Source organism: Rhynchophorus ferrugineus, unplaced genomic scaffold, assembly GCF_030347505.1.
Source record: "Rhynchophorus ferrugineus isolate W39M unplaced genomic scaffold, kcgeb_rfMv2 rfM8, whole genome shotgun sequence".
In the NCBI taxonomy this organism is placed as follows: domain Eukaryota; kingdom Metazoa; phylum Arthropoda; class Insecta; order Coleoptera; family Curculionidae; genus Rhynchophorus; species Rhynchophorus ferrugineus.
Window position 1 is genome coordinate 855,942 of NW_027472587.1, and position 12,130 is coordinate 868,071.

A 12,130-nucleotide genomic window follows, 5' to 3' on the forward strand; every position below is an offset into this window, starting at 1 on the left:
ATAAATCGAGGTTAGATAATTAGGTTTATTTAATCATATAAAATTCATCTATGAGGTAGTCATTATTAGTGAAATACCAAAATGTAAAAATTTTAAATGCTAAATGTTAATTGTTTCAAAACGTATTAAGAGATAACTTAAAATATTACTACTAAGAAGTTATAAAATATTTGAGTGTATCCCAATGCATTTCGAATCCGAATCAGTTAAATGTGAACGATAACAGTGAAGTGCGTAGAATAAATAGTAACTAACAATTACAAATAATTGAATGAAACTTACGTAATTTTACTGTAATTTTTGAAACTACTTCAATTTACTGCTTTCAACTGAAACGAAGAAAACCTAAGCTTCCTAATAAATTAAAGAACATAAACACACAGCAAAATGTAAATAAGTATAGTACGTTATACTATTTATTAATAATTTCTAATTTACTCATAATCCTACAGTATATGACAACCATTTCTAATTAAAATATATTTGTATATATGCAAAATAAGTAATATACTAATACTATAATAATACTATATATATATATATATATATATATATATATATATATATATATATATATATATATATATATATATATATATATATATATATATTGATAAAACCTGTGCTATTCAAAAAATCATCAAAGGTAAATTCTATATTAGAATCATTGATTTTATGAGTTAGTTAGACAAAACTTCACAATATTGTATACATATTAATATAATATTATCCCAAAATATCTACGAACATAGACGTAAAACCTTCATAATACCTCCATTGTTGTGGATAATAAGTTAGTTAATGATGCACCGCCGCCGCCATCATTTAATTGAAAAGTGAATCCTGCTTTGGGCTTTATTTATCAAAATAATACAACCAGTCTCTTCGGGATAATTAGTATAGATACATCTATACGCGACTGTTTATTGTGCCCAGCCATATTTGCTTAATGTAATAGAATGGGCAAAATTGATAATATTTCAGATACAAAAAACTTAATTTCCTTCCAACAACTGACTGTTGAATTTTCACACTTAAATGGATACTACCACGTGAAATACGAGCGATGCTAATATAAATGTAACTATATACAGAATATGTGATAATGGAAATGTGAATATCAAATGATTTATTCATCATTTTCCGTATTTGGAATAATTACATCTCACAATCAACTCTTTTAAACAAGAGATTCAAAATGCATTTAAATTGAAATATGTTGACAAAAGTGCTTAAATGTGTCTATAACATCCGACGTACTCGCCGGGCTTTGCTTCTTCCGAGTACACAGACCAATAAAAGGACCTTTTGGAACAATTAATTTTTATATATTTTAGGGTGCTGACACTGTAATTGGCTATTAGTTCCTTACCTCCAATATAATATGACATTGATTATCTTAAAAAAAAGGAAAATGAAAAAAAAAAGAAAATTTTGATATAGAAAATTTAGATATCATAATAGTTTTTCATTAAGTTACAGTTTTTACTTATATTACTAAAATTAAAGTACTAAAATTTCCCTTTCCTTCCTCTTTTTTCTATAAAGATTCTTGCGTTACTTTTCGCCACTGCGATAAATTTAGATATTCTTTTTGAAATCACCAAGACCATGGTCCATGGTACTCCATGTCTCCTGTTTGTTACGTCCTAATAAAACTGTTCTCTTGACTCGTTTCACACCACCTTCTCTTCACCCATTTCACTTTTTTTCGGGAAAAAAATCAAGCTAGTTGCGGAAGAAACTTAAATCACTTGTTCTAGCTCAGTCTCTGATAAATGAGGAAATTTTCTACACCAATATTTAAAACAATTACAATCTTTAGCCAAAGATTTTAGAAATTGTTTCATTAAACCAAGTTTTATTCAAAATGTTCTTGTTCTTCAGTACTGGAGCAGCACATTTTACAATGACGATTACCAGAAAGATAGGAAATTTCAAATATTGAATGAGCATCGTTATAGGCAATAATTGTCAACAAGGAATATTATTTCAAATTTAGCCCCCCGTGACTATTTCTTGTTCCCAAACTTGAAGAAATAGCTGAGTGGTAATAGATTTGGGTCAAATGAAGAGGACATCACTGAAATACCTATTTTGATGACCTTGAGAAAACTTATGATTTGGAACGAATAAATAATTTATATAAATGTCGGAATAAATATGTTTATAATATAAACAAAAACGCTTTTAGCAAAAAAATATCGTATTATGATTAAAATGTACTTAAAAAAGGACACATATTGGGCCATACTAGATTAATTTATCCAAAAAAATATACAAAACACATCCAAATTAATTAATGAATTTATTAATATTAATTAGATTTTAATGTTCGTTTTTTTTATGTATTTTATATTATTTTTATACCTCAATTTTAGAAAATAGTAGTTTGAAATAATATAATATGTCAAATATACACCACAAAAAATCTATCATTTAAAAAACAAGTGAAAATAAACGAAATAGCGTTACATATGTATTTCTTTAACATTTTCCCGCTGTTCTATTCTTACTTATTTACGTACAGAAAGCTCAAATGGCATTTTAAATGGGAACATTTCATTTGTCTAGTGTTTATGACATTCACAATGAACGTTTCGAATGTCTTTTGTGTAGATTTTTGTTTTTACGTAAGTAAAAAGCCATTTAAGCATAGAATGTCTTCAAGGTATCTGTCGGTTTTAGTTTAGAACTTTAGACCTCGCTACACTTCCCGTTAGCGCAAAAAGAGATTAATTGCTATTGTCCCAAGCAAACTTTATTTCATATAATTTATATATATTTTAAAAATATTACGTGCTTGGATCTGTTTTGATCTTATTTTTTATTTTAAAAAGCATTTATTAAGAAAACTTAGTAAAGTATTAAATATTTTCCAGTAGTTTCCACCATTTCCTCCCATCATTCTGCCAAAAGACATTGTCAATTCAATAAAACCAAGTGGTTTTGACAGTGATCCAATCATCGATCCATTTTGGAACTTTTTCAGCATTTTGAAATGGTATACCAGTCAAATGATGCTCTACTGATCTGACCAAATGATAATCAGTAGGCACTATGTTTGATGAATACTGTGGGTGCGTCAGAACATCCTATTCCAGCTAAACAAGTACCTTTCACAACTCTTGTTGTCGAAACTCGAACGTTGTCATACAAGAGAATTGCTTTGCATCTATTACTAGCTATTACTATTTTTTTTGCAATGGCACATCGTTCAATTTATTTAATTAACATGAGTAGACATCTGCAGTAATAGTTTCATTCGCTTTTAGCAGCTCATAATACAATATACCTTTCTGATACCACCACTAATATTATGGCCGAAATATTCATCCACCACTGTGTCGATTTAGATGGCTCTTGTGGACTGATCCATGACATTTTATATTTTAGTCTCTCGTAGTAGCCCACTTTTTATCACTTGCAATAAAATTGCAATGATGGAACTATTCGAAGTGGCATTTCCAGTATTGCCGCTTACCATTCAGTATGATTTTCCGTCATTTTGGTTCTTTTTCATTGCTTGTAAAGCTCTAGAAATTGATGATTAATCAACTGATAAGCTGTCTGAATGTTCTTAGGGAAGTTAAACTAAGTTTTCGTTGAATAAGTAAAATTCATTATGTTCGATTTCGAATGTTTTGATTCCCCAGATCTTTCTTTATCATTGACATCCATATAACCATTTTTAAATCGTTAGAGACACAACCGACAAATAGGACTATGGAAATATGACGAAACAGTACATAAGTTTCTAAAAATGTTTGACGGACTTCGAGAACAGATTTATTCAAATCAAACAACTTACATTTGTTAAAGTGTGTGTGTGTGTGTTATAAAAAGGTGAAAGCGATATTTGAGCGTTCCATATGTATCTTCTATATATATACATATATATATATATATATATATATATATATATATATATATCAAACAACTCAATAATATTAAATGAAACACTGTTAATATAACAGTTGCGTAGATTAATTGTTGTTTACATTAATATTTCACAGATTCACGAGTAGATAACGCTGATAAAAATAAATGACAGCACCTTATGTTGTATAACAAACAATGCGTACTGCGTGTTGCATTTACCATTATCATTCGAGTATTTGAAATTATTTTTTCGATTATATCTATTATGAGACTATATCGACTATGCCGATACGGTAAACTCACCTTGAATATATATAAACTTTTCTACGTGCAAAATCAAATATATATAAAAATATATGTATATCTGATGTCACGTGGCAGCATAGCAAAGTTAAAAATAAGACCTTACTATTTATTCAACTATTTTTATTTTCAAAAGCCAATTTGATTTCATTGGCTGGTTATGCGACAGGAGCACGACTTGGATAATACAGAAATCAATTGTGCTTCTGCTGCAGTAACATTTATATATTGTTCAATTAACAAAAAGATAAGTGAATAATGGATAAGTATGAACTTCGGATGATGACATTCAAAGACAACTGAAATAATAATGCTTATTTACACTCTATTCTAGTTGATACTTCTCAATCAAATCTATTTATTTGGACTAATCTCATCAAACCGTCAATCATTGGCCGATTTTCCACCAGGCTGTGTAGGTTAGAGCCTTTATTGGATAAGGATATTTTTTGTACTACAAAAATAAAACAAAACATGGAGAAAACGAAACGAAACTTTAGTAAAAATTACAATATTTTAATACTATACAGTATATAGTAAACCAAATTTGGAGAACATATACCCAAACTACCAGCAATCTACATTAATTAAAAAAAAATTATCTTTATAATATATAAAGTCACAACTAGTGAACAAGATTTCATACCACCATATAATTGATGTTATTGCGAATTTAAAATCTCTCATAAAGTTAATACAAAACTTAACTCCTTTATGACCATTTTTAACCGATAAGTTATTAGCACGATAAGTATATCGTATTGTTTTTAAACCGTAAGTAATAAATACGTAAATAAAATATTTAACAACTTTTATCAAATGTACATTATTTTGTATATGTAATAAGGATGATAAAACACAAATATGTATATATAAATAAATAAATGCAATAATATATCAATATAATATAATATTTAATTTATTCTAGTGTGTAATGTTATGATTTATTACACATATGTCATCTTATTCTACTGACATCATATAGAGGGTTAGAGGATTAGAGAATGGAGAAAACATACCGAAAAGTAAACAAACAAAAAATTTATATGTATATAAAATTACCGCTGTATGGTAATTATGGTAAAATATGGGAGTTAAACAGACAGCTTAAAGATCTATTAACAATATAATAAAACAATCATAAGATATCATCTTGTCTATAATATATTCTTCTTGAAGAAATAATTTTTCTGGCTCTATGCGTAAGCCCAAAAAATCTCCAATAACCTATCCTATCTCGGATAATAACCTATCTCGGTTAAGTAGCCTTAAACCAAAATACATTTATTTAAGTAAATGAACCCCTTCAAAATATTTAGGTTTTTAATTGTTGGCACTTTACAAATATCTTTTTAACAACAAACTTTGGCTTAATATATATTGAATGGCTTGCACTAAATCTATTCATGTAATCACATTTACCTTCAATATAATTTTATCATTTATCATATCATAATGTCCTCATTTGAACCCATTTTAGGGGTACTGTAAGCAATATTTTCATGATTTCTTCTGAATATGTGCATGCTCTATATATGTGTATAAATGTGTACCAAAGCTCGGTATAACTGATTGTACAGGTACCTGGTAAAAACAATGCTAGGCACACATACATCCTTAATCTAGTTAACTAGGAGTGTTTCTTCATTTTTTATTCTCCCACATACACTGAATACACTATACTTCTGAGACTGAAAATACATTAGAATCAAAAAATATTAATTAGGACGCAAACATGCTGAACGTACACAAAAGGCATCATAAACAAACTGAAACAAACAATCGCATTATAGAAATGAGCACCGTCATAGATTTATATCTCCTTGAAAACAAAAAGTTTTGGGCTTGAACGTGCATTTGCGGCATGCAATACTTTTGTTATTTAATCAAAAGGAAAAGCCTCGAACCTTATATCATCGAAATAACCTTCGAAAATTCAAACTTCGATGCGAAAGATAAAGAAATTTCTGGTAGACCAAAAACGTCCGAAGAGACGAAACTGCAAGAGTTAACGGATGAAGACCCAACACAAATTAAGAAAAAATTGCAGATGCGTTAAATGTGGCCCAAGAAACGATTAACAACCGATAACGAGCATTCAAAAGATGGGAAAATGGGTGTCACATCAATCGAATGACAAGCAAATGGAAAATTGCAAAGTTGTCTGTGAAATTCTGTTCAAAGATATGATCGGAAGTTATTTCTGCATCGAATAGTAACGGGCGATGAAAAGTGAATTTATTTTGAAAACGTAATGCTACTGCGTGAACAATATTTTTTGTTAGCCCATCTTTAGCTAATAAATACAAACTTGATGGTTTACCCACTCGAGAGCATGCAACGTATAATTGTCCGTGTGAAAAACATGGTGTGCTCAAATATAAGCCACAAATAGACATCGTTTGGCCTGACCAAGTGATAATAATTGATGTTATCGAGCGGGATAAAAAATGATAAAATTATTAAAAAGCAGGGGTTGGTGATAGAAAAGTGAAAATTTAGGATTGTATGTATTTTTAATGCTACATAATAAAGATTTTTTTTAAAAATGTTAAAAATCATATGTTAAATAGTATAAATAGTAGCAAAATCTATACTAATTATATCTATTATCTATTTATTTTCAGGGCTGCGAAATTATGAAGCAGGGCGAAATACGAAAGGCATTGATGGTCGCAACTTTACTTTGCGTGTTCCTCTTCATCTACTTGTACTGGCAACAATCCTCCAAGCCCTTACAACCCCTCGTCTTGACTTATAAGCACGTCTATACGGCGAACAAGTAAGTAGATTTTTAAAAATCGTATCAAAGAAGGCCTTGAAATTAACCGTACAAGAAAGGGCAACACAAAAAGAACACCGCCGGACAAAGCTACCGCGATTTTGCCATGAAATTTAATCTACGAAGGAAATATCTTTATTACATATTTTTACTAAATAATTAGATGTTTATTTATCTATATCCATCAGAGTGATTGCACGGCCTAAAGCAACGGAGGTAATAAAGTGGAATAATGCACAAGCGCACATCAAAAACGTATAAATTTAATCTGACGATATTTATAGGCTAATTACGAACTAGAATTAGTTTAAAATCCCTTTATTGGATTTACGTTCACGAGAGACGCGGTTCTTTGAACGTAATTTCTTTGCCTGCCATTTACACATGGAAGAGTTCCAAACAGCTATGAATAAATTTAAGTCTTAGACAAATGAGCTCTGTTGAAAACATATACATATAGGAAGATATTAATTAAAAGTCCTATAAGCAGATTAATTACGATAAGTACAAGCGTTCGAAAGTCGTAAAACATCGAAATATCAGAGGGATCAGCAAGGTGTAGTGCACTACGAGCTGGTAAAACCGAATATACCTGTCACTGCAGATGTCTACCGACGTTGATGAAACAAATTGACTCATTGTTGCAAACAAGAACAGCAATAGATTGCACCAGACGAAAATGCATGCTCTTACATGACCAGGCTCGGCGACAGGTTACAAAACTTGTGAAGGTCGATGCAGCTCGATTGGGAGGTATTACTGAACCCAACGTTTTTATAACGCCTTCCTACTACCACACATTCAGATTAATGCTGCATGGATGCGACAATGGATCGCTGTCAAACCAACATCGTTCTTCGTTCTCAGAAACGTAAAAAATAGTGGAAATATTTTGATTAATATATATTTCCCCAAATTTTTATCAAAAAATTCCATTTTAGCGTGAAAGTCTAATATAACTTTTTAATTTTTACCAACATTTCGAAATACCTAAACTTAGAAAAATATTAGCAGTAACAGACTCTAGAGAGCTCAATCCGGAAGCTCTAATCTCCTCCATTGAGCGTATGTAAAGATTCTTGATGTTCAAATATCAAATTCAAATTTAAATTTTTAATAACTCATATTTCGAGTTTAGCAACATATCCATTGAGTATACCATTAAGAGCATATTGCATAAGTACACAAAACACTATTATGATCCTCTCGTAGGTAGAAATCGAATTTTGAACATACAAAATTTCTTTGCACTATATCTTGACTTCAATTAATGCCGTAACAAATGTCATTGCTTTTGATCATTTCAATAAATCTTAAACGTGTAGGCATAGTTTATAGATGTATATTTAATAATTTCTTTAATAAGTTTTCTAGTATCTGGAAGAGATACTCATCAGTAATTTCTCCAATTATGCATCTTCCCATTTTTATGACTGGTCCGAAAATCCCTTGCATCTAACATCGAAATCTCAGTTTCTAATTGCCGAAACCAATTTCTACAAATACTGCCAAATGGAACATGCTCTTGTCTCAAAAATACAATAACTTTTTACAGTATTTGCTGTTTGAATTTTATTTATGCATATCTTATCAAAAATTTTATACTTTACATATATTATTTTAGATAGTTCTTTTAGATTATACAATTTTTCATAAATATTTTATTAAAAATATCGATATATCGGGAAAAAAATTATCGAAATCTTTTTTATAATGTTTAAGAAATATCTTTAGTTTCTTTTGAAAAAAGTATCGATATATCGATATAGCCATATTTTTTGAGTATCCCTATTCTGGACAATAAATATATGTTAAATAGCGCGACCAATATGATCTTATTTCTTCGAAAAAAAAAACGGTGTGTTTACTCTAGCTGTGGAAGAATATAGATGTGTGGTTAGGAGTAGAAAGACAGTGTTGCGAATCATCAACTCGTCGTTGTTTTTGGTCAAAAGTGAGAGGTCACAGAGCTTTCTCATACCCAAATACTCGTGAATTATATGATGTACACGTTCAGTTGATATTTTTAGAGTGTCTGCTATTTCATTAAATTTCAATTTACGTCATTCGAAATCATTTTATCCATTTTTTTCCACAATAACAAAAGTTGCTTCACTCAAAATGCTATAATTCACAAACTAATGATCCGACAGTTAAATTTATACACGCATCTTTTAACGGTTAGGGCTAACTAAAAAACATATGGATTTAATTCTAGTAGAGTCATCTATGTGTCAGGACGGAGACTTTTCAATTGACCTGTTACAATAGGTTGATAGAATTAATTCAAAAATAGCAACTTTGGGGCGCGTTGAATATTATACCTTGCAGTAGGTGTCTACAAAATACCCCAAAATCTTATCCTAGTTGTTAAACATGGAAAGGTACTTTAAGCCTTTCAATCACTGACAATTACTCAGTTCAAACATACCTTCATTCTTCATTCAGCAAATCATATCAGCGATCCCCAAAAATATAACCGGAATAAACTTACTCATCAAGAATAGGATATGCTTATAAAAAAAAAAGAAGAAGATCGGTTAACGTTGAAGCATTTCTTGTAAAGTCACCAGAACTATTAGAATTAGAAAACATCCATACTTTGAAAACCACCTCTCTTCCATGGATTCCTGGTACACAATTCATAGTGTAAGAACACAAAGAGCGGACTGCTGTGGACTAACCTACTGGACAGGAATTTGAGCAGAAGCTTCTCAGGAACCTCGTCAATGAATTAAACGTCCCAGCATGCTCGCGAGCAAGTGTTTTGTTCGATATGATGACTGGTCTGATGTTGTTTTTGGACAAGAGTTCTTTTCACTATTGGATGTTATTTGAAAACGACTATTATATTTTTAATTATTGACCAAGAAGTGGTTAGAATAATTTCCCATACCAGAAATTAATCCACAGGCACAACGTAACCCAGTAGACTCACCGTTGTGTTTAACGATTGTTATATATATAATTATAACTGATTTGTTGGCACCATAATCTATTTCCGGATAGCAGTGGTATGCTGCTCCTTCTATGTTCGTTACGTTCTAAGCCTATACATTTCAATTCTAAACATTCTCTGGCTCAATCGTGGTCTACTAATACGGCTATTATCATTTTCTGTCTTTCGCTGTTCATGGTGCACTTAGCACGTGAAGTAGCTCGTCGCACATTTGATTGACTTCAGCGATCTAAGTCAGGTAGTCTTACCCTCGGCATTGTTAATAATAAAAGTAAACACGCATTAAATTTGTTACTTGCACTAAATAATAACAGACATGATAAACATTTACAAACTATGCTTTACCATAAATTTAAACTCTACTCTTAATAAATCTTTAGTCGACCTCAATTAAAATACGATTCGAAATTACTTTTACACATAGCTATATTATATTTGACATATGTGTAATTATTTTTACTTGATTTTTACGTTATCGAATCGATTTGCTTACTAAAAATACCCATATTTGTATGAAATACAAATCATGGCAAAGTATTAGACAGTCAGTACAGGGAAACTATCTTCAATGTCTAATACATTATACATTCTAATCGCGATTTAATGATAGTGGTCGGCAGTTTTAATCAGCATTTATCATTCTTAGTCACAAATTAAATTTCGGAACCATTTATGACAGTGAAACTATTGATGACAGTAACACCTTTACATGGGAAAATATTTGTTTTTTGTAGTATTTTTCTCGCAATTATTCTGTATTCTTAGCTTATAAACCTTTCCTGTAATTCCTTCCCTTTTTGTAAATATTTTCTAAATCAAAATCAGCCAAATCGATCCAGCCGTTCTCAAGTTTTCGTGACACTGACACTATAATTATATAATTAGATAATTTAAAACTATTTCCAAATGTAAATCCAAGTGCCAAACTAACTTTACTCGCATTTATTCAGAAAAAGCAGTCGCCATTGCATCAGACATCCTTAAAGCCATCGCCTTTCATTCATACTTCCGGCGAACTATCATCTGCACTTCTCAAAACATGTTCCAGACATTGAATAATGAATATTAACTGCGCTTGTATACCAGAAACCCCATCCTAGATGAATTAATTCGTATTTATTAGACATGGCGTCTGTATAAGATTTATACCAAATCTGATTTGCACATTCTGAATTGCAGATAAAGTATCTGCTATTTAGGATTTGTTCGAAATCGCGGAACGTTCCCATCTATCCGGCCCAAGAAAGGTCGCCAATAATTTAGAATATCTGCATTTCAATTAATAGTTCGAAATTATTAATAGACTAGATATTAAGAGAGAATTAACGCAAAAATTAATCTTAGTCTTAATTAATAGCCTTATTATTAGTCCTTAAAAATGGAAAATATTATTTTGGAGATTTTGATGTTCGAAACTTACAGCACACGTTCATTAATGTGAAGTAATTCAAACCAAATGTACTTCACATCGAAATTAACGAACATTAACCTAAATAATTAACGTTTTATTGAAAGAAACCATTAATACATATGCGTATAATAATCTAAAGAAATTTCATTAAAAAATTAAAGATTTCAATAGCAATAACTTATTTTATTTAATTACAAGAAAAATAATCTGCAATTTTAATATCCCTTAATTGGCTTTCGGCGTTGTCTTACAATGTCTGCGCCTGTATATGTATATCTTACAAATTATTTTATTTCAGCTCAATAGAAAACTTGGTTAAAAATTTACATAGCTTGCTCGTCAGTTACTACAGGGTGTCCCAAAAAAAAATGCATGAAACATTTTAACCTGATAATTTTATTAAATAATATAAATTTAGAAAACCAACAATGAATAAGAATAACATGGAACTTTAGCAAAAATATACTCGATCAGTTTGGAAGTGGCCCCTTCCCGCGGTGATACACAGGTTTAAACGTGACTTGAAATTTTTGGTAATGGGCCACATGTCTTCTGGCGATAATTGGTCTCATTCACAATACAGCGATTCCAAACTTTTGTGGCGTGTAGCACATGTACTGACCTTTAAAGTGGACTATATGCTGTAGTCTACCGGGTTGATATCTGGCTAGTATGTAAGCCAATCTTCCGATATGATGAAGTTAGGTAAATGGGTTCGGCACCAGTCTTTCGTCGATTTCGAGCGAAGTCCTATTGCAACGTCCAATTGGCATCGCTGAGCAGTGCTACTGAG

General features: G+C 30.8%; 2 protein-coding genes across 7 annotated transcripts in view; one reads left to right on the plus strand and one right to left on the minus strand.

Annotated features, from left to right (window-relative positions):
- The window catches only part of Fdl (fused lobes), a 219,364-nt gene that overhangs the window by 157,716 nt on the left and 49,518 nt on the right, over positions 1–12,130 (plus strand). For 5 of the 6 annotated variants that reach the window (XM_076412442.1, XM_076412444.1, XM_076412446.1 and 2 more), the window contains one exon: positions 6,813–6,967. In XM_076412442.1, coding sequence (XP_076268557.1) covers positions 6,813–6,967 — 155 coding nt within the window. Of the gene's footprint in view, positions 1–6,758; positions 6,968–12,130 lie in introns of all 6 variants that reach the window. The other variant, XM_076412447.1, reaches the window with a different exon arrangement.
- Positions 1–12,130, minus strand: part of s-cup (spermiogenesis-related protein stanley-cup) — a 106,791-nt gene that overhangs the window by 37,888 nt on the left and 56,773 nt on the right. The window lies entirely within an intron of this gene.